The sequence below is a fragment of the Odocoileus virginianus genome, chromosome 17 (assembly GCF_023699985.2).
Source record: "Odocoileus virginianus isolate 20LAN1187 ecotype Illinois chromosome 17, Ovbor_1.2, whole genome shotgun sequence".
Taxonomy (NCBI): Eukaryota; Metazoa; Chordata; class Mammalia; order Artiodactyla; family Cervidae; genus Odocoileus; species Odocoileus virginianus.
Genome location: NC_069690.1, coordinates 42,631 through 61,660, shown reverse-complemented (window position 1 = coordinate 61,660; position 19,030 = coordinate 42,631). Strand labels below are relative to the sequence as shown.

General features: G+C 38.9%; 1 protein-coding gene across 4 annotated transcripts in view; it reads left to right on the top strand.

Annotated features, from left to right (window-relative positions):
- CA10 (carbonic anhydrase 10) overlaps positions 1–19,030 on the top strand; it is a 791,040-nt gene that overhangs the window by 766,604 nt on the left and 5,406 nt on the right. For all 4 annotated transcript variants that reach the window (XM_070478462.1, XM_070478465.1, XM_070478463.1 and 1 more), the window contains 2 exons: positions 12,376–12,448; positions 18,362–18,516. In XM_070478462.1, coding sequence (XP_070334563.1) covers positions 12,376–12,448; positions 18,362–18,516 — 228 coding nt within the window. The remainder of the gene's footprint in view (positions 1–12,375; positions 12,449–18,361; positions 18,517–19,030) is intronic.

Sequence of the window (19,030 nt, the reverse complement as noted above, 5' to 3'; positions counted from 1 at the left end):
ATCAATAGCAGAATAACTGAGGCAGAAGAAAGGATAAGTGACAAAGAAGATAGAAAGGTGGAAATAACTTCTACAAAGCAGAACAAAGAAAAAAAGAATGAAAAGAAATGAAGACAGTCTCAGAGACCTCTGTGACAATGCTAAACACACAATAGGGGTCTCAGAAGAAAAAGAGATGGAGAAAATTTCCTGGAAAGTATTTCAAAAGATTTATAGTTGAAAACTCCCCTAATGTGGGAAAAGAAATAGTCACCCAAATCTGGGAAGCAAAGAGAATCTCATACAGAATACAACCCAAGAAGAAACACACCAAGACATATATTAATCAAACTAACAAAAATTAAAAGAAAAATAATAAAAACATTAAGGGAAAAACAAGAAATAATATATCAGGGAATCCTAAGGTATCAGCTGATGTTTCAGCAGAAACTCTGCAGCCCAGAAAGGAGTGGCAGGATATATTTAAAGTAATGAAAGGGGGAAACCTACAACCAAAATTACTCTATCTAACAAGGATCTCATTCATATTCAAAAGGGAAATCAAAAGCTTCACAGATAAGTGAAAACTAAGGGAATTCAGTACCAACAAACTAGCTTTATAAAAACTGCTGAAAAAAATTCACTAGATGCTAAACACAAGAAAAGAAAAAAAATAACGTAAAACAACAACAACAACAACAAAAACCCAACACAGTTAAGTAAATGGTAAGAGAAACATACATATTGATAATTACCTTAAATATAAATGGATTAAATGTGTCAGCAAAAAGACAAAGATGGCTGAATGGATTCTAAAAAGACTCTATACGTACTGTTCACAAGAAGTCCTCTCCAGACCTAGGGACACATACAGACAGAAAATTAGGAGAAGAAAAAATATATTCCATGCAAATGCCAATAAAAAGAGAGCAGGAATACAAGAACTCATATCAGAAAAAAAAAAAAACAAAACAAAAAAGACTTCAACAACTGTTACAAGAGACAAGGAAGGGCACTACATAATGATCATGAGATCAACCCATGTAGAAGATATAGCAATCATAAATATTTATGCACCTAATATAGGAGCACTCGAATACATCAAGCAAATGCTAACAGCCATAAAAAAGGGAAATCCATAGTAACACAATAATAGTGAGGTACTTAAACATCCTAAGTACACCAATGGACTAATCATCCAGACAAAAAAGTTAATAAAAAAACAAAGGCCTTAAGCGACATGTTAAAACAGAGACTTAATTGATATTTTTAGGACATTACATCTAAAAGCAGTAGAATACACTTTTTTTCTCAAGGGCACACAAAACATTCTCCAGGATAGGTCATATATACAGTAACAAATCAAGAGTTGGTAAATTTAAGAAAATTGAAATTGCACCAAGTGTCTTTTCCAACTGCTGCTGCTGCTGCTGCTGCTGCTAACTCGCTTCAGTCATGTCCGACTCTGTGCGACCCCATAGACAGCAGCCCACCAGGCTCCGCCGTCCCTGGGATTCTCCAGGCAAGAACACTGGAGTGGGTTGCCATTTCCTTCTCCAATGCATGAAAGTGAAAAGTGAAAGTGAAGCTGCTCAGTCCTGTCCGACTCTTAGTGACCCCATGGACTGCAGCCCACCAGGCTCCTCCGCCCATGGGATTTTCTAGGCAAGAATAATGGAGTGGGGTGCCATTGCCTTCTCCATCTTTTCCAACTACAGCACTATAAAATTAGGATTCAATTGCAGGGGAAAACACACACACACACACACACACACACGCACACACACACACACACAGTAAAAACCACAAACACATGGAGACTAAATAGTATGCTACTAAGTAGCCAAAAGACTATTGAAGAAATCAAAGAGAAATTTAAAAATACTTAGAAACAAATGACAATGAAAACACAACAACATGAAACCTATATCATGCAGCAAAAGCAATTCTAAGAGGGAAGTGAAAAATGCAATCCTACCTCAAGATTCAAGAATAATCTCAAATAAACGACTTGACCTTATAACTAAAGCAACTAGAGAAAGAAGAAAAAGTTAGTAGGAGGAAAAAGTTATGAAGGTCAGAGCAGAAATAAATGAAATAGAAATGAAGGAAACAATAGCAAAGATCAATGAAACTAAAAGTTCATTGTTTGAGAAGACTTTTTAAAAAATTGATCAACCTCAGCCGGATTCCCCAAGGGGAAAAAAGAAAAGGGACTCAAATCAATAAAACTATAAATGAAAAAGGAGAGATTATTAAATACAATTAAGTCAATTAAATTAATACAACTGACACTGAAGAAATATAAAGGATCATAAGGGACTACTACAAACAACTATATGCCAATAAAATGGGAGATATAGAAGAAATTAACAAATTCTGTAAAAGTTACAACCTTCCAAGATTGAACCAGAAAGAAACAGAAAATACTAACAGACCAATCACAAGTAATAAAAATGAAACTCTGATTAAAAATCTTTCAATAGACAAAAGCCCAGAACCAGATGGCTTTTCAGATGTATCCTATCAAGCATTTAGAGATGAGTTAATGCCTATTGTTCTCAAACTCTTCCAAAAATATTGCAGAGAGAGGGACACTCCCACACTCATTCTACAAGGCCGCTTTCACGCTGATACAAAAACCAGACAAAGATATCCCCAAAAACAGCCCAATAATACCAATGGATATAAATGTGCCATTCCTCAACAAAATATTAGCAATCTGAATCCAACAATACGTTAACAGGATTATACATCATGATCAAACAGGGTTTATCCAAGGGATGTAAGGATTCATCAGTATATGCAAATTGATAATGTGCTAAAACATGTTAACAAACTGAAAAATAAAAACCATGTGTCATGTGATCATCTCAATAGATGCAGAAAAAACTTTTGGCAAATTTCAACACCCATTTAGAATAAAAGAAAAAAGTTTTCAGAAAATGGACAAAGAGGAAACATACCTCAACATAATAAAGGCTATATAATGACCAAGCTCCTGCAAACAAACTTCTCAATTGTGAAAATTTGAAAGCATTTCCTCTAAGATCAGAAACAAGGCAAGGGATTTTCCTCTCTCACCATTCAACATAGTCCTGGAAGTATACTAGTCACAGCAATCAGAGAAGAAAAAGAAATAGAAGGAATCCAAATTGGAAAAAAAAAAAAAAAAGTAAAACTGTCATTGTTTTCAGATGGCATGATACTATTCATAGAAAATCCTAAAGATGCCACCAGAAAACTACTAGAGCTAATCAATGAATTTAGTAAAGCCATAAAAGACAGAATTAATACACAGAAATCTGAAACCCTATATGCCAACAATGTACCATCAGAAAGAGAAGTCAAGAAAATAATCTCATTTACCATTGCAACAAAAATAATAAAATACCTAGGAATAAACCTCCCTAAGGAGGCAAAAGATTTATGTGCAGAAAACTAGAAGATAGTGATTTTTTAAAAAAAGCTAAGATGACACAAACAGATGGAAAGATATGTCATGTTCTTGGACTCAAATAATCAATATTGTGAAAATGACTATATTACCCAAAGCAATCTACAGATTCAATGCAATCCCCATCAAATCACTGATGGCATTTTTCACACAACTTAGAACAGAAAATTATACACTTTGTATGGAAATACAAAAGATCCTGAAAAGCCAAATCAATCTTGAGAAAGAAAAATAGAGCTGGACAATCAGGCTCCCTGATTTCAGGTTATAGACAAAGGTACAGTCATTAAGACAGTATGTTACTGGCACGAAAAACAGAAATGCAGATCAATAGAAGAGGGTAAGAAAACCAGAGATAAACTCACACACCTATGAACTTGTCACACACATTATCCTTGGCAAATGAGACAAGAATACACAATGGAGAAAAGATAACCTCTTAAGAAATGGTGCTGGGAGAACTGGACAGTTACATGTAAAACAATAAAATCAGAACCCTCTACCACCATGTACAAAAATAAACTCAAAATGATTTAAAGACCTAAAGGTAAGGTAGGATCATATAAATTCTTAGAGGAAAACATAGGCAGAATACTCTATGACATAAATTACAGGAGGATCTTTTTTGAGCCGCCTCCTAGAGTAATAAAAATAAAATAAAAATGAACAAATGGAATCTAATTAAACTTAAAAGCTTTTGCATAGCAAAGGAAACCATAAACGAGATGAAAATGCAACTCTCAGAATTGGAGAAAATATTTTCAAAAGATTAGTCTCTAAAATATAATTTATACATTCAATATAAAAAATCAATCAAAAATTGAGCTGAAGACCTAAACATATATTTATCCAAAAAATGCATACAGATGGCCAACAAAGCCATGAAAAGAGGCTTAGCATCACTAATTCCTAGATAAATGTAAATCAAAACTACAATATGTATCACCTCACACCAGTCAGCCTATAATTTTAAAAGTTTACAAAAAAACACATTGTAAAACAATTATCCTCCAATTAAAATTAAATTTTAAAAAATTATACAAACAATAAATGCTGGAGAGAATGTAGAGAAAAGTAAACCCTTCTGTACTGTTGGTGCGAATATAAATTGATACAGCCACCATGGAAAACCATATGGAGATTCCTTAAAAAACTAAAAATAAAACTACCATATGACCTAGCAGCACTACTACTGGTCTTACACTCAGACAAAGCCATAATTCAAAGGGATACATGCACCTCAATGTTCATTATAACACTATTTACAATAGCCATGACATGAAATCAATCTAAATATCCATCGCAGAGGAATCGATAAAGAGTATGTGAGATATATAGATATATATAATCTCTGTGTGTGTGTGTGTATATATATACAATTTGTGTGTGTATATATATATATATAATTTGTATATATATATAATTTGTAATATATATATATATATATATATATATATATATATACAATGGGATATTAATAGACATAAAAAGGAAGAATACTGGATCATTTGTAGATACTATCATACCTAGATAATGGACATAGATAATGGACCTAGAGATTACCATCTAGATAATGGACCTAGAGACTATCATACAGAGTAAAGTAAGTCAGAGAAAAACCAAATATCATGTATTAACACATATATGTGTTATCTAGAAAAATGGTATGCTACTGCTGCTAAGTCACTTCAGTCGTGTCCGACTCTGTGCGACCCCATCCCTGGGATTCTCCAGGCAAGAGAACTGGAGTGGGTTGCCATTTCCTTCCCAATGCATAAAAGTGAAAAGTGAAAGTGAAGTCGTTCAGTCATGTCTGATTCTTTGCGACCCCATGGACTGCAGCCTACCAGGCTCCTCCGTCCATGGGATTTTCCAGGCGAGAGTACTGGAGTGGGTTGCCATTGCCTTCTCTGAGAAGAATGGTATACGTGATCTTATTTGCAAAATAGAAATATAGACACAGATATAGCATACAAATATATGGACACCAAGGTGAGCAGGAGGGGTTGGATGATTTGAGAAATTGGAATTGACATATATATACTATTGTTACTATATATAAAGTAGATAACTAATGAAGACCTGCTGTATAGCTCAGGGAATGCTACTTAGTGAGAGCTCTGTTGTGATCTAAATGGGAAGGAAATCCCAAAAAGAGGGGATATATGCATATGTATAGCTACTTCACTTTTTTATGCAGTAGAAACTAACACGATATTGTAAAACAGATATACTCCAATAAAAATTAATTTTAAAAATGTTCTCCTACTCTGGGCCTGGGACTATTCCTTGATTAGATTTCATTTGTGCTCCCTGAGATAATTAACTTGTTCACAATCCTCTGATTCCCTCGGCTCTACCTCTAGGGTTTTCACCTCTTTGGGTAAGAAATATCTGTTATTCTCATTCTGATTTCTATCCATAGAATATTAGAAGTTCAGAAATCTTACTTCTTTTTGAACGGCTGCAATTCTTTTTGCCCAAGTGGGCATTTTTATTGGCATAATGGACTTTAAAACTTCATGAAATTTCTATGACTCTGATGCATATCTACTCTATATAAGTCCTAAAATTCACTACTTCTGAAGTAGTGAATTGCATCTTTTTTTTTTTTTCCAGGACATGGCTTTCTCTACTCTGGTTGCAGCACACTCCTATAGGGGGGAAAAACAAAAAACAAAAAAACAATGTCCTTAGGATTATTCACAGCCTATTTGTCTTGCTGAGAACTCTTATATTTAGCTTAGAGCTTTTAGAGGTATGACATAGGGTCTGCTCTCCAAGTTGCTGTAAATGAAAATTTTGCCAAATGTTCTCTGTCATAACTTGGTTAACCATTTTCTTTAAGTCTCTACTAACAGTTGCCTCACTGTTTTTCAACCTCCATCTGTAGCCTGAATTCAATGACAATATTTCAGTTCAGTTCAGTTCAGTTCAGTTGCTCAGTTGTGTCAAACTCTTTGAGACCCCATGAACCGCAGCATGCCAGGTGTCCCTGTCCATTACCAACTCCCAGAGTTCACTCAAACCCATGTCCATCGAGTTGGTGATGCCATCCAGCCATCTAATCCTCTGTCATCCCCTTCTCCTCCTGCCCTCAATCTTTCCCAGCATCAGGGTCTCTTCAAATGAGTCAGCTCTTCGAATCAGGTGGCCAAAGTATTGCAGATTCAGCTTCAACATCAGTCCTTCTAATGAACATCCAGGACTGATCTCTTTAGCATGGAATGATTGGATCTGCTTGCAGTCCAAGGGATCCTCAAGAGTCTTCTCCAAAACCACAGTTTAAAAACATCAATTATTTGTTGCTCAGCTTTCTTTATAGTCCAACTCTCACATCCATACATGACAACTGGAAAAACTGTAGCTTTGACTAGATGGACTTTTGTTGGCAAAGTAATCTCTCTGCTTTTTAATATGCTGTCTAAGTTGGTCATAACTTTCCTTGCAAGGAGTAAGCATCTTTTAATTTAATGGCTGCAATCGCCATCTGCAGAGATTTTGGAGCACAGAAAAATAAATTCAGCCACTGTTTCCCCATCTATTTGCCATGAAGTGATGGGACTGGATGCCATTATCTTAGTTTTCTGACCGTTGAGCTTTAAGCCAACATTTTCACTCTCCTCTTTCACTTTCATCAAGATGCTTTTTAGTTCTACTTCACTTTCTGCCATAAGGGTGGTGTCATCTGCATATCTGAGGTTATTGATATTTCTCCCTGCAATCTTGATTCCAGCTTGTGCTTCCTCCAGTCCAGCATTTCCCATGATGTACTCTGCATAGAAGTTAAATAAGCAGGGTGACAATATATAGCCTTGGCATACTCCTTTTCCTATTTGGAACCAGTTAGTTGTTCTATGTCTAGTTCTAACTGTTGCTTCCTGACCTGCATATAGGTTTCTCAAAAGGCTTGTCAGGTGGTCTGGTATTCCCATCTCTTTCAGAATTTTCCACAGTTTATTGTGATCCACACAAATCAAAGGCTTTGGCATAGTCAATAAAGCAGAAATAGATGTTTTTCTAGAACTCTTTTGCTTTTTCAACGATCCAGGGGATGTTGGCAATTTGATCTCTGGTTCCTCTGCCTTTTCTAAAACCAGATTGAATATCTGGAAGTTCATGGTTCACATATTACTGAAGCCTGGCTTGGAGAATTTTAAGTATTACTTCACTAGTGTGTGAGATGAGTGCCATTGTGCGCGTTTTTTTTTTGTTTTTTTTTTGTTTTTTTTTTTTAGCATTCTTTGGCATTATCTTTCTTTGGGATTGGAATGAAAACATCTTTTCCAGTCCTGTGGCCACTGCTGAGTTTTCCAAATTTGCTGGCATATTGCATGCAGCACTTTCACAGCATCATCTTTCAGGATTTGACATAGCTCAACTGGAATTCTATCACCTCCACTAGCTTTGTTTGTAGTGATACTTTCTAAGGCCCACTTGACTTCACATTCCAGGATGTCTGGCTTTAGGTGAATGATCACACCATCGTGATTATCTGGGTCATGAAGATCTTTTTTTTGTACAGTTCTTCTATGTATTCTTGCCACCACTTCTTAATATCTTCTGCTTCTGTTAGGTCCATACCATTTATGTCTTTTATTTTGCCCATCTTTTCATGAAATGTTCCCTTGGTATCTTTACTTTTCTTGAAGAGATCTATAGTCTTTCCCATTCTATTGCTTTCCTCTATTTCTTTGCATTGATCACTGAGGAAGGCTTTCTTATCTCTTCTTGCTATTCTTTGGAACTCTGCATTCAAATGGGTATATCTTTCCTTTACTCCTTTGCTTTTGACTTCCCTTTTTTCACAGCTATTTTTAAGGCCTCCTCAGACAGCCATTTTGTTTTTTGCATTTCTTTTTCATGGGGATGGTCTTGATTCCTGTCTCCTGTACAATGTCACGAACCTCCATCCATAGTTCATCAGGCACTCTGTCTATCAGATTTCGTCCCTTAAATCTGTTTCTCACTTCCACTGTGTAGTCATAAGGGATTTGATTTAGGTCATACCTGAATGGTCTAGTGGTTTTCTCCACTTTCTTCAATTTCAGTCTGAATTTGGCAATCAGGAGTTCATGATCTGAACCACAGTCAACTCCTGGTCTTGTTTTTGCTGACTGTATAGAGCTTCTCCATCTTTGGCTGCAAAGAGTATAATCAATCTGATTTCAGTGTCGACCATCTGGTGATGTCCATGTGTAGAGTCTTCTCTTGTGTTGTTGGAATAGGGTGTTTGCTATGACCCTTGCATTCTCTTGGCAGAACTCTATTATCCTTTACCCTGCTTCATTCTGTAAGTCAGTCAGTTCAGTCGCTCAGTTGTATCCGACTCTCTGCGACCCCATGAATCGCAGCACACCAGGCCTCTCTGTCTATCACCAACTCCCGGAGTTTATACAAACTCATGCCCATCGAGTCAGTGATGCCATCCAGCCATATCATCCTCTGTCGTCCCCTTCTTCTCACATCCACAATCCCTCCCAGCATCAGGGTCTTTTCCAATGAATCAACTCTTCGCCTGAAGTGGCCAAAGTATTGGAGTTTCAGCTTCAGCATGAGTCCTTCCACTGAACACCCAGGACTGATCACCTTTAGGATAGACTGGTTGATCTCCTTGCAGGCCAAGGGACTCTCAAGAGTCTTCTCCAACACCACAGTTCAAAAAGCATTAATTTTTCAGCGCTCAGCTTTCTTCACAGTCCAACTCTCACATCCATACATGACCACTGGAAAAACCATAGCCTTGCTTCATTCTGTACTCCAAGGCCAAATTTGCCTGTTACTCCAGGTGTTTCTTGACTTCCTCCTTTTGCATTCCAGTCCCCTGTAATGAAAAGGACATCTTTTTTTGGGTGTTAGTTCTAGAAGGTCCTATAGGTCTTCATAGAACTGTTCAACTTCAGCTTCTTCAGCATTATTGGTCAGGGCATAGACTTGGATTACCGTGATATTGAATGGTTTGCCTTGGCAACAAACCAAGATCATTCTGTTGTTTAGCCAATATTGAGTATATATACAAGTTATTATGAAAGCAAAACCTAAAATGGGAAACACTCACTTTCAGATACCAGTTTTTCCATCAATTAGCTTTTGCTGTTTTAATATTTGTTTTAAACAACAAACATTTCTAATTTCTTAAAAAAAAAAAAAAAAAAACTGTCTTTCCAAAAGGGGGTGGTGCAGTGTGGCAGTTCTAGAATTTTGCAGTCATTGTGCTGGCTCCTTGGGAAGTTTTAGCCAGACCATTAGAAGAAGTGCCCCAATCAAAAGTTCAAATCTGATGACAGTCAATAGAAATTCAGCATTTGGCACTAGGGAGTTTTAACACAGCTCTCATGAAGACATTTTCATCACACAGAATGGGCACAGGGGCAGCCCCAGACACCACGCCCCCTCCCTCCTCATGAGCATCACCTTTTACAACAGGCACTTTGCTCTCTCTGGTCACACAGTCTCCTAACATCCTTCCCTCACCCGGGTCAGATCAAGCCTTTTTGTGGTCCCAGGAAAGCTGAATCCTGGACATACTGCTGCCACTGACCACCAGTCCCACCTCCTTTAGCTTGTCACTGGCAAATATAGAAAAGGGCTTTTGACCAGGTAAGTATGATTTTAGGCTTTCTTACCTTATGCAAAGAGTTGACTCATTGAAAAAGACCTTAACGCTGTGAAGGATTTGGGGCAGGAGGAGAAGGGGACGACAGAGGATGAGATGGCTGCATGGCATCACCGACTCAATGGACATGTGTTTGGGTAGACTCCGGGAGTTGGTGATGGATAAGGAGGCCTGGCGTGCTGTGATTCATGGGGTCGCAAAGAGTCAGACACGACTGAGCGACTGAACTGAACTGAACTGAATCCCTAATAAAACTTCCCAAAGGAAATTCATCTTGGTTCAGACAGATCCTTCCAATCCTTGCTCTATACCTCTTGGCATCATCACAGACCCTGTTATAAAAAATAACAGATTACTAAATGTGAGGCACTGAGACATGTACTTTACACACATATTTTGTCATTTAACTCTAATAATAAACCTGTAGGGTTTCCCTAAGGAAAATGAGGAAAATGGTACAGAGAATTTTTGACATTACATCCCCGTTCATGTAGCTCATAAGAGTACATTCAGGAAAGGAACCCAGGTCTTGCTTGACTTTAATATTGACACTAATGACCTTGTTCACATAGAGCTGGAAGGGAGAAAAGAGAAAACAGCATTTAAAACTTTCCCTCCACATTCCCATGCTGCCCACAAACATAGGACAAAGACCTATATCCCTGAACCAACCCCAATTATGACATTGATAACTTCCTTGTTGTGTTCAACCTGGGACATGCTTCCTCTTATGCAGCCTGAAGGCATTTCACAATATTATGCAATACACATCCAAGGGCTCACATCTCCTGTAACTTTCCCAATGCCAGGCCTTCTGTGAGTAACTCTCGTGACCAACATGGGCTGCCTAACAGCTCTTGACCTTTGGTGAGTGCCTCAGCCTCAGCCACTGACACTGCCTCACTTTGCTCAAAGTTTCCGAGTCAGTGAATGTCATCCTGGCAATGTGGACACATTACAGTTGACAGGGTGATTGATTTGCCAGAAGTGAGCCTTCTAGCTGAAAACTACTGGAATATTTTCAGGCTTCTGTAGAAACACTCATTTCACTGAGATTACTGACACAGGTCTTGATTGTTTCCCTGTGAGTTGTTGAGAAGAACTTATGCTCCAGATCCTGAGATCAGTAAAAGGATTGTCCCTAGCTCCTGCATCTTCTCAGGACAATTTGGCCCTTAGGGATGCTTCCACTCTTTCCCTGAGCAAACCTGAAGCTTTCAGGCTGAATCTCAAAATAAGCTACAGCATTTCTATCTTTGTCCAACATAATCAACTCCCAGATGCTCCACAGTGAATCATCCAAACTGTGACTTGCCATCCACTCATTCCCAAACTGATTGTGCATGGGACACAGGCCAGACTTTTCTGGGCACTGATACCTAGAAATGACATGAACAAAGCCTCTGGCACTCTTCCCCTCCTTCTGATCTTTCTACCTGCCCTTCACCGTTCCCTGCAAGGTAAGCAGTAACAGAAATTGAGAAGCCCCATATCTAGGTCAGCTGAACCCTTGAGATGTCAACTGGCCAAAATCTGAGTCATAAAAGGGTTGGAATTGTTTATTAAAATAAGAGATTTGTTTATCTGTAGGTTTCACTTAACTCTGTCCCCTCCTAATCCCCCACATTTGCTATAACCACAGGGAACAGAGATTTGGCTATGATTGCTGCTCAGTCACACACCATTAACTTCCTATTTAAGTGCATATATACCAAGTAAATATTTTATCCTCTTACCCACATAGTCAACACACTAGAGCCCACACATTGTCTGTGTGCACTTCGGACATTTTTCAATTATTTTCAATCAGCTCAGAAGGGTCTAGTCCTAACGTTAGCTCTGCCCAGACTCACCAGGTACCAGGAAACCAAGGTGCTCAATTAAAGGACATGGCAGATTCCTCACCTAACAGGACAATCTATTTTCGATTCTCCTTTCATGGGTTACATCAGCACAAACACTCTGGGCACTCTTTCTCTTTCTCTCTGTACTTGGATAACTATCCCCTTTCTAATATGTCCCTCCCTACTTGCTACTTAAAACCCCATGATGGTTCCCTATTCCTAGAAAATAAAGTGTAAATGCCCTAATATGACACTCAAAGCCTGGCATGAGCTAGCTTCTGCCTACCTCTCTATCTTTACCTCCCATCCTTCCTCCATACTCTCACTTTCCCCTACCCTGAAATGCTTCCCTAAGAATGACTAGTTCTCCCATGTTTATGTGTGCACAATGTGTTTTTCCTCACCCTTCCTCCTTTTCCACCAAAGCACTTTGTTAACTTCTCCCTACTTCTATTAATATTTTCTTTCCCCTCCCCCAGGTTTCTGATTCATCGAACCCATTTCTTAATCGAATGCTCAACAGAGATACTATCACAAGAATAACATATAAAAGTAAGTTTGACTGAATTTTCTATATAGTAACTATTCTGTAAAGGTTAGTCCTATTTGAAGGCAGAACGCCAGAACTAATGATCTCCAAGGACCTCTTTCAGCTTCGCGATCATTCAATTCTGTAGAAAATCACCCTGGAGAGTCAGGGTTGCTAAGAAACAACTCATTTCAAGCAGAAACCCCCAGAGTGCCTTTTTCATCTATGCCTGTCTAAAGAATGATTATTATGATGATGGTCATCATTAGCCTATGGATTGGTAATGAGCTGGGAGACTCTACTAGCTGACAGTCTCCACCATATCTGCTGGCCACATTTGGGGCTTTGCCAATTATGTGATTGAGAAAGCATTCACCAGGTGGTTTGATCCAACTTCAACACATTCCAAGGCCCTCAGCTGGACCACATCTCCCCTCTGTGTCACTGGGTCTCCCTTTCAGGTGAGACAAGGTGGCATTTTTCCTCATTTCCATGTGTGACACAATGAGCTATAGAATTCAGCCCAATTTCCTTGTGTTTCTAGAGTGTATTATTCCCTGAATCTGTAAGCAGAAAAGAGATAATGGTGCAAAGTTGAAATGAGTAGAGTGGAAAGGATGCTACTGTCTTCTGCAACAATCCCAGAGGTTGCAGGACTTGGCAAGAGTTATGGAAATAGTATATACCAAGGGATTAAAGAAAACAATAGGAAAAATTTTAATTAATTAGAAGTGAGTAGGAAAGTGGGATTTTGTCCTTAAGCAAGGAGCTTCCTCACTTTATTTCCTCCTTTGTAAAGAAGTTGAAATTCAGTTTCTAAGGTCCTTCTAAATCTAGGATTTTGAATCTGGTTTTGCAAAAGTAAAATTCAGTACACAAACATTCCAACACCCCACATCCCCTTGGCATGTCCTCACTTGGTGGAGGACACTGATGGCGGAGGACATGGATGGTGATGTGGAAAAACAAAGTAAATGCCTTACAGATATCACCTAGAACTACTTTAGGAAGAGTGTGGAGAACCCTTCTCTTGTTCAATTATTCATCAATTCAGCAAGCATTTCTTTCATGCCTGCCTCATGACAGCACCAAGTGAGGCTCTTGGGATATAAAGATGGGCCAGACACCAGCCCTCCACACACAGCACTGCCATATGAAGAGTTTGGGGATTGTGGGGGTGGGTAATGAATGAACCTGGAGAATCAGCTAGAAGAATTATCTCCAAAACCATCTTACTCTTCCTCACAATTACCTATAACGTCCTTTAAGCTCAAACTTAGATTGCTCAGCAAAGGGAGACAATTCTGTGTTGGGTTGCAAATACATTTTATAACTGCTCATAAAGATTTTTAGTTTTTAAACTTTTTTATTAAAGGAGCATAAAATTAAATAAAATGCTTTCAAATAATCTTGAATTTGCAGTTTAGAGACCATGGACAACCATCAAATTACACTTTAAACCCCAACACACCATCTAAGAGACTTCCAGCTTCAGTCAACCATTAGTCAAACTTTGCACCCCACTCCCACCTCACAGCTCTAGGTTGATTAATGTTAAGTCATGTGGCTGCTTCTAAAGATAAAGCTAGTCATTTGGGTTTGTGCTATGGGAAGGTGGCCTTTCACATGAACGAGTATCAGTTCTGTTGAAAATAGGGGCTGGAAAACCAGGGTGACAGATTTTATTGGAAACGACAATGAACAGTAGTTTATGGTTGAGGGGAACTTCAACTTCATCTACTTCAAGTGAGGTGTTCCTGCTGATTCACGTCCATTGAGTCTGTAGGAAGTGAGAAAGACAGCCTTAGACAATAACTCAAGTGGATAGCAATGTTAAGACCAACTACCTTCATTTATCTGTTCACTCACTCATGTTACAAATATTAAATCATCCTGAGGGCCAGTGAACAGAGAGATCAATAGAACACATTTCCCATCTATGAGTCTCTCACTTTCTAGTCAGGGAGCCAGACATATAATGGTGTTTCTTAAAGATTTGTGTAATAAGCACAGTGTATTAAAAATACACTTGGGGATCATAGAAAATCTGCCTAAAATTCATGGCAGAGTTTTAAATAGGGATTGCTATTCAAATAAGTGCTAAGTAGATGAACAACCATTTGGTGAGGAAAGACAGAAGGAAAGAAAGGGAGGGAGGAATAGAGGAAAGAAGGGAGTGGAAGGGGGAGGGAGGAAAAGAGGGAGGCAGAGAAAGAAGGAGAGGAAAAGAAAGGAAAGAAGGAGGGAAGAAGAGAGTGAAGGACATTCCAAATAGCATACACAAATGCAAGGAGGGGACTTAAAGGCCTCTGAAGAGTTCAAAGACAGGAAATTTGCCTTCATCAGCTCTTCCTCTGCATGGACAAGTGAGAATGACCTAGACACTGCAATAGCTAGGACATGTGGCTGAAAGGGATGAATTTTCTCAGCAGGAAAGTGCCAACACTCTTCTTTCTAGCTAATCACCTAGAGGGAGCAAGTCTGTGGAAATTTGGCCAAACAAGGGAGCGACAGGGACGTTTCTGAAACAGGAGTCATGTGAGGACACAGCCAATGGGTGGGAAACATAAGACTGAGAAGTCCCTCCAGGGGCTCCGCAGGAGAGAGCAGGTCATGCTGGCATTTTCCCATGAACTCTGGTACACAATACCTCCTGCTCAGGGGCACCTACCAGAGACCTTTGCTTTCATGCTTTTAAGCAATCAAGAAAGGAATGAATCTCCCCAGCTACTATCCAATCACAATACCCAGGAACACCTGACCTTGGCCCCTGACCAACCCATTCTTCTGCTGCTACCCAGAATTAGACTCCAGTATAGCTTCAACCTGCCACACTCACTCATGTGTACACACTCTGCTAACTGCTTCAGCATCAGGAACATGGAAGTAATGCTAGCTAAGCATTTTCCATACTCCAGGCTCTCTGCTAGAGCTTCACATGTAGCTTCTCACCTGGTGCTCACATATTCCTATTCCCAAAATAGGTATTAATAGTTATCCCAGTTTACAGATGAGGAAAGCAAAGTTCTAAGAAGTGAAGCCCTCTGTCAATGATATACATTTAATGAGTGGCTCTATTAGTCAGCAAATTCTGCATAATGAACAAGCATTCAACAATAGGCATTGCTTTCTCACTGCTGCATCTGTGGGTTGGTTGGAATGACTCTGTAAATCTTCAGGTCAGATAAGGTCAGATAACATGACTTTGGCTTTTTTATTAATTTTTTTTTTTTTTTTTTTTTTTGGTCAAGGATCAAGTACTTCTCACGGTGGGGATCAGAAATGTATGATGTTGCTTAAGGCCTAGTCTTGAAATTCACACACTGTCAATTCTATCCACTGTTCACTGTTCAAAGCAAGTCACATGGCCAAGCCCAACATCAAAATGCTCCCGTGGATTTGGGGCTAGGAAGGGAATGAACATTTCCTGAACAATAGTTTACTCATCCATAGTGGGATAGCAAGGATTTTAGCATAGGTCCTCCCAGGGATGTTCCTAGGCTTTCTTTCCTATTGTCTTCCTCCCTAAGGGGCAAGGAAAGCTTAGCTCTGAGGTCTTAAAACTAGTTGTATTGCTAACACTCTCACATTACATGAAGCTTCTCAGCTTGATTTTCTCTTAATCCCAATTTTAGTTCAGTCTGAAGAGACTTATCTTTGTTTTTTGCCAATGTTTCCACTTTGGAAGGGTCATAAACTAAGCACAGAACTTGTGGGCAATTTGAAATGTCAGGCTCATACCATCCTAAGCTCCCTGCAACTCCTTTTTCTCCTTTGGCATGGGACTGCTGGTGGAAATCACTGTCATTCATAGGAAGACAGTGGCGTCACCATTATTGGGCACATACTGAAACCAGAGGAGACATAGAGATTAGTACTAGATGGGGTCAATTTTCCACATTAGTCTTTCCTTTGGAGATGTTTCATAATGAAAAGTCAATCTAAGACTCTGAGCAGAGAGTGACATGATCTGGCAAAAGGATCACTCCATTTGCTTGGGTGAAACATATTCATGGGTGAGAAGGGAGTCAGAAGTTTCAAATATGTTAAGCTCGAGATGGGCCTCAAAAAAGTATAGAGTAGGCAGCTGTATATATGAGTGTGGGTTTCAGGAGAGATAACTACAGATATAAATGTGGAAGTCACTTGGATCCAGATAGCATTTAAACCTGGGTGAGATCATGGCAGAGAATAAATAGAGAAGAGAGAGACATATCCTCATTTTTTTAAGAACAGCTCAGATCCCCATGATTTAACATTGCAAATAATTTCTAAAGATGCTTTTAAATTCTACCCTGGAAGAGGCTCTTGCATATCTGTCTCATCAACTGGTTCAAGAGGTGTAATGAGGCAGGAGTTAGCATGGAATCATGGGGTAAATTCAGCACAAAATGGCAGCCAGTAAGCACACTGTCCATTTGCCTGATTTGAACATACATTAGATGACTAGGAAGAAAAAAAGGAACTGTGCAAAATCATTCTGCTGAGCCAGTTGAGAAAATCAATGCCAGTAATCCATAAAAGGAGGAAACAGGAGAATATTGCCAAAAGGACTGTGAATTTTGGAAACCAACATGCTACTAAAGGCTATACTATATAGGACCACACTACTACACTATACTGAGAGGACTCAATATGTTCTGGTGAAGAGATATAAAACTAAGCAGACCTCAGCTCCTAGCTCTACCATATCTTTACTGTATAACTTCAGGCAAGTTTCTTAACCTCTCTGAGGTAATTTCCTCATCAATAAAATGGGGATACTAATACTGATATTGAGGGAATTGAGACGGGGGTTAAATAAGGTAATGAGTCAGTTGCCTGGACAAAGACTGGCATAAACAAGGTGCTTAATAACATGTGCTTCTCTGTTATCCCTAGGTATGTTTTGGTCAAATCTAGCTTCTTAGGAGATGAGAGGAAGGTCAATATAATACTTAATAAAGCTATCTTCAAGGTGAATGCAACACAGAGCACATAAGCAGCATAGCTTGTTTACTCAAATGAACTCCTGCTCCTGTGTGGGACCCATGCAGTGGATGGTAATAGCCTAGTGACCTACTTTCTTTGAAAGTCTGAATTTCATATGTCTGAGCAAATCTTATAACATACTCTCACTAAACCAGACTGATAATGGGAAAAAAAAAAAAAACAGCCTAAATTAATTTCAGGCTGACTTTGGAAAGTCTTTTAAAGAAAATCTACACAGCAGTTGAATCTGGGATATCAGCACAACCATGTTTTGGAAGCAGATTGTTACCCTTCTACATGGGTTAAACCCATAAAGATAGCCTCTTGCTTCTGGCCTTCCCTCTATACCCCAACACACACACACACACACACACACACACACACAAACACACACACACCCCGAACCCTGTCCTCAAATGTGGATGGAATACAGAGACTGATTATAGTTTCAGAAAAACATTAATGTTATTTTTCTTTACTCTAGAACCATGCCTGGAATGCCCCCCATTCTGCAGTCTCCTTCAGTTCCCCCTCCCCACCACACTTAATAAAATATAATGCAATAATAGCAGCATGCTAGAGTACCCAATATGGTCCAAGTGCAAAATTGGTTAAACAAATCATGTTAACCTTTAATAAAGATGTGCCAGATGCTTCCTTTTCTAATTCAGTACACTCAACTTCATACTGTACGGCCAAGCCACCATCAGAAGAAGAATCATTAAGTGCAAATCTCATCACGCTATTCCTCTGCTAAAACATTTTGGTGGCGCCATATTGCCATGACTAGCACTGGGACAAGAAATAAACATATTTTTGTTTAAAATGATTCTATTTGGGGGACTGTTTGTTCCTGCAGCCTATCCTGACAGTCTACTGGAATCTGAAAAGGACAAAAAATATATTATCAGTAATAACCAATACGTTCTCAAGAAACCTAATTCTTGTCTTTTTTTTTTCTTTAGATGATGCATATTTACTACAAGGACTTAATATAGAGGAACTATATCCAGAGACCTCTAGTTTCATTACTTATGATGGGTCCATGACTATCCCACCCTGCTATGAGACAGCAAACTGGATAATAATGAACAAACCTGTCTATATAACCAGGATGCAGGTGAGTTTCTCTGTGGTATTTTAGTTAATGGGGAAGAAAATGTGAAGACTGGCTGGGTTTTTGGAGTGCTTATTATATTTATTTGCTTGGACTGCTTTAACAAAATATCACAAATTTGGTGGCTTAAACGAAAACATATTACCTCACAGTTCTGGAAGCTCTAGGTCCAAGATCATGCTGTCTGCAGAGACATTTCCTTCAGATGAAGTAAGGAGGAATTTGTTCTATACTTCTCCCCTGTTTTCTGTCAGTTTTCTGGAAAGCTTTGGTATTCCTTAGCTTATAGAAGCATCACCTCCATCTGCCTTTATCTTTACATGACATTCTCCCAATATCTGTGTCTCTTGGTCCAAATCCCCCTTAATAAGAACATCAGTCAAATGGGATTAGGGCCTACACCAATTAGTCATATTAGATTAGAGCCCACTTCAATAACCTCACTTAATTACATCTATAGTGATCCTCAAAATTCACAAAAACAAAGATCATGGCATCCCGTCCCATCACTTCATGG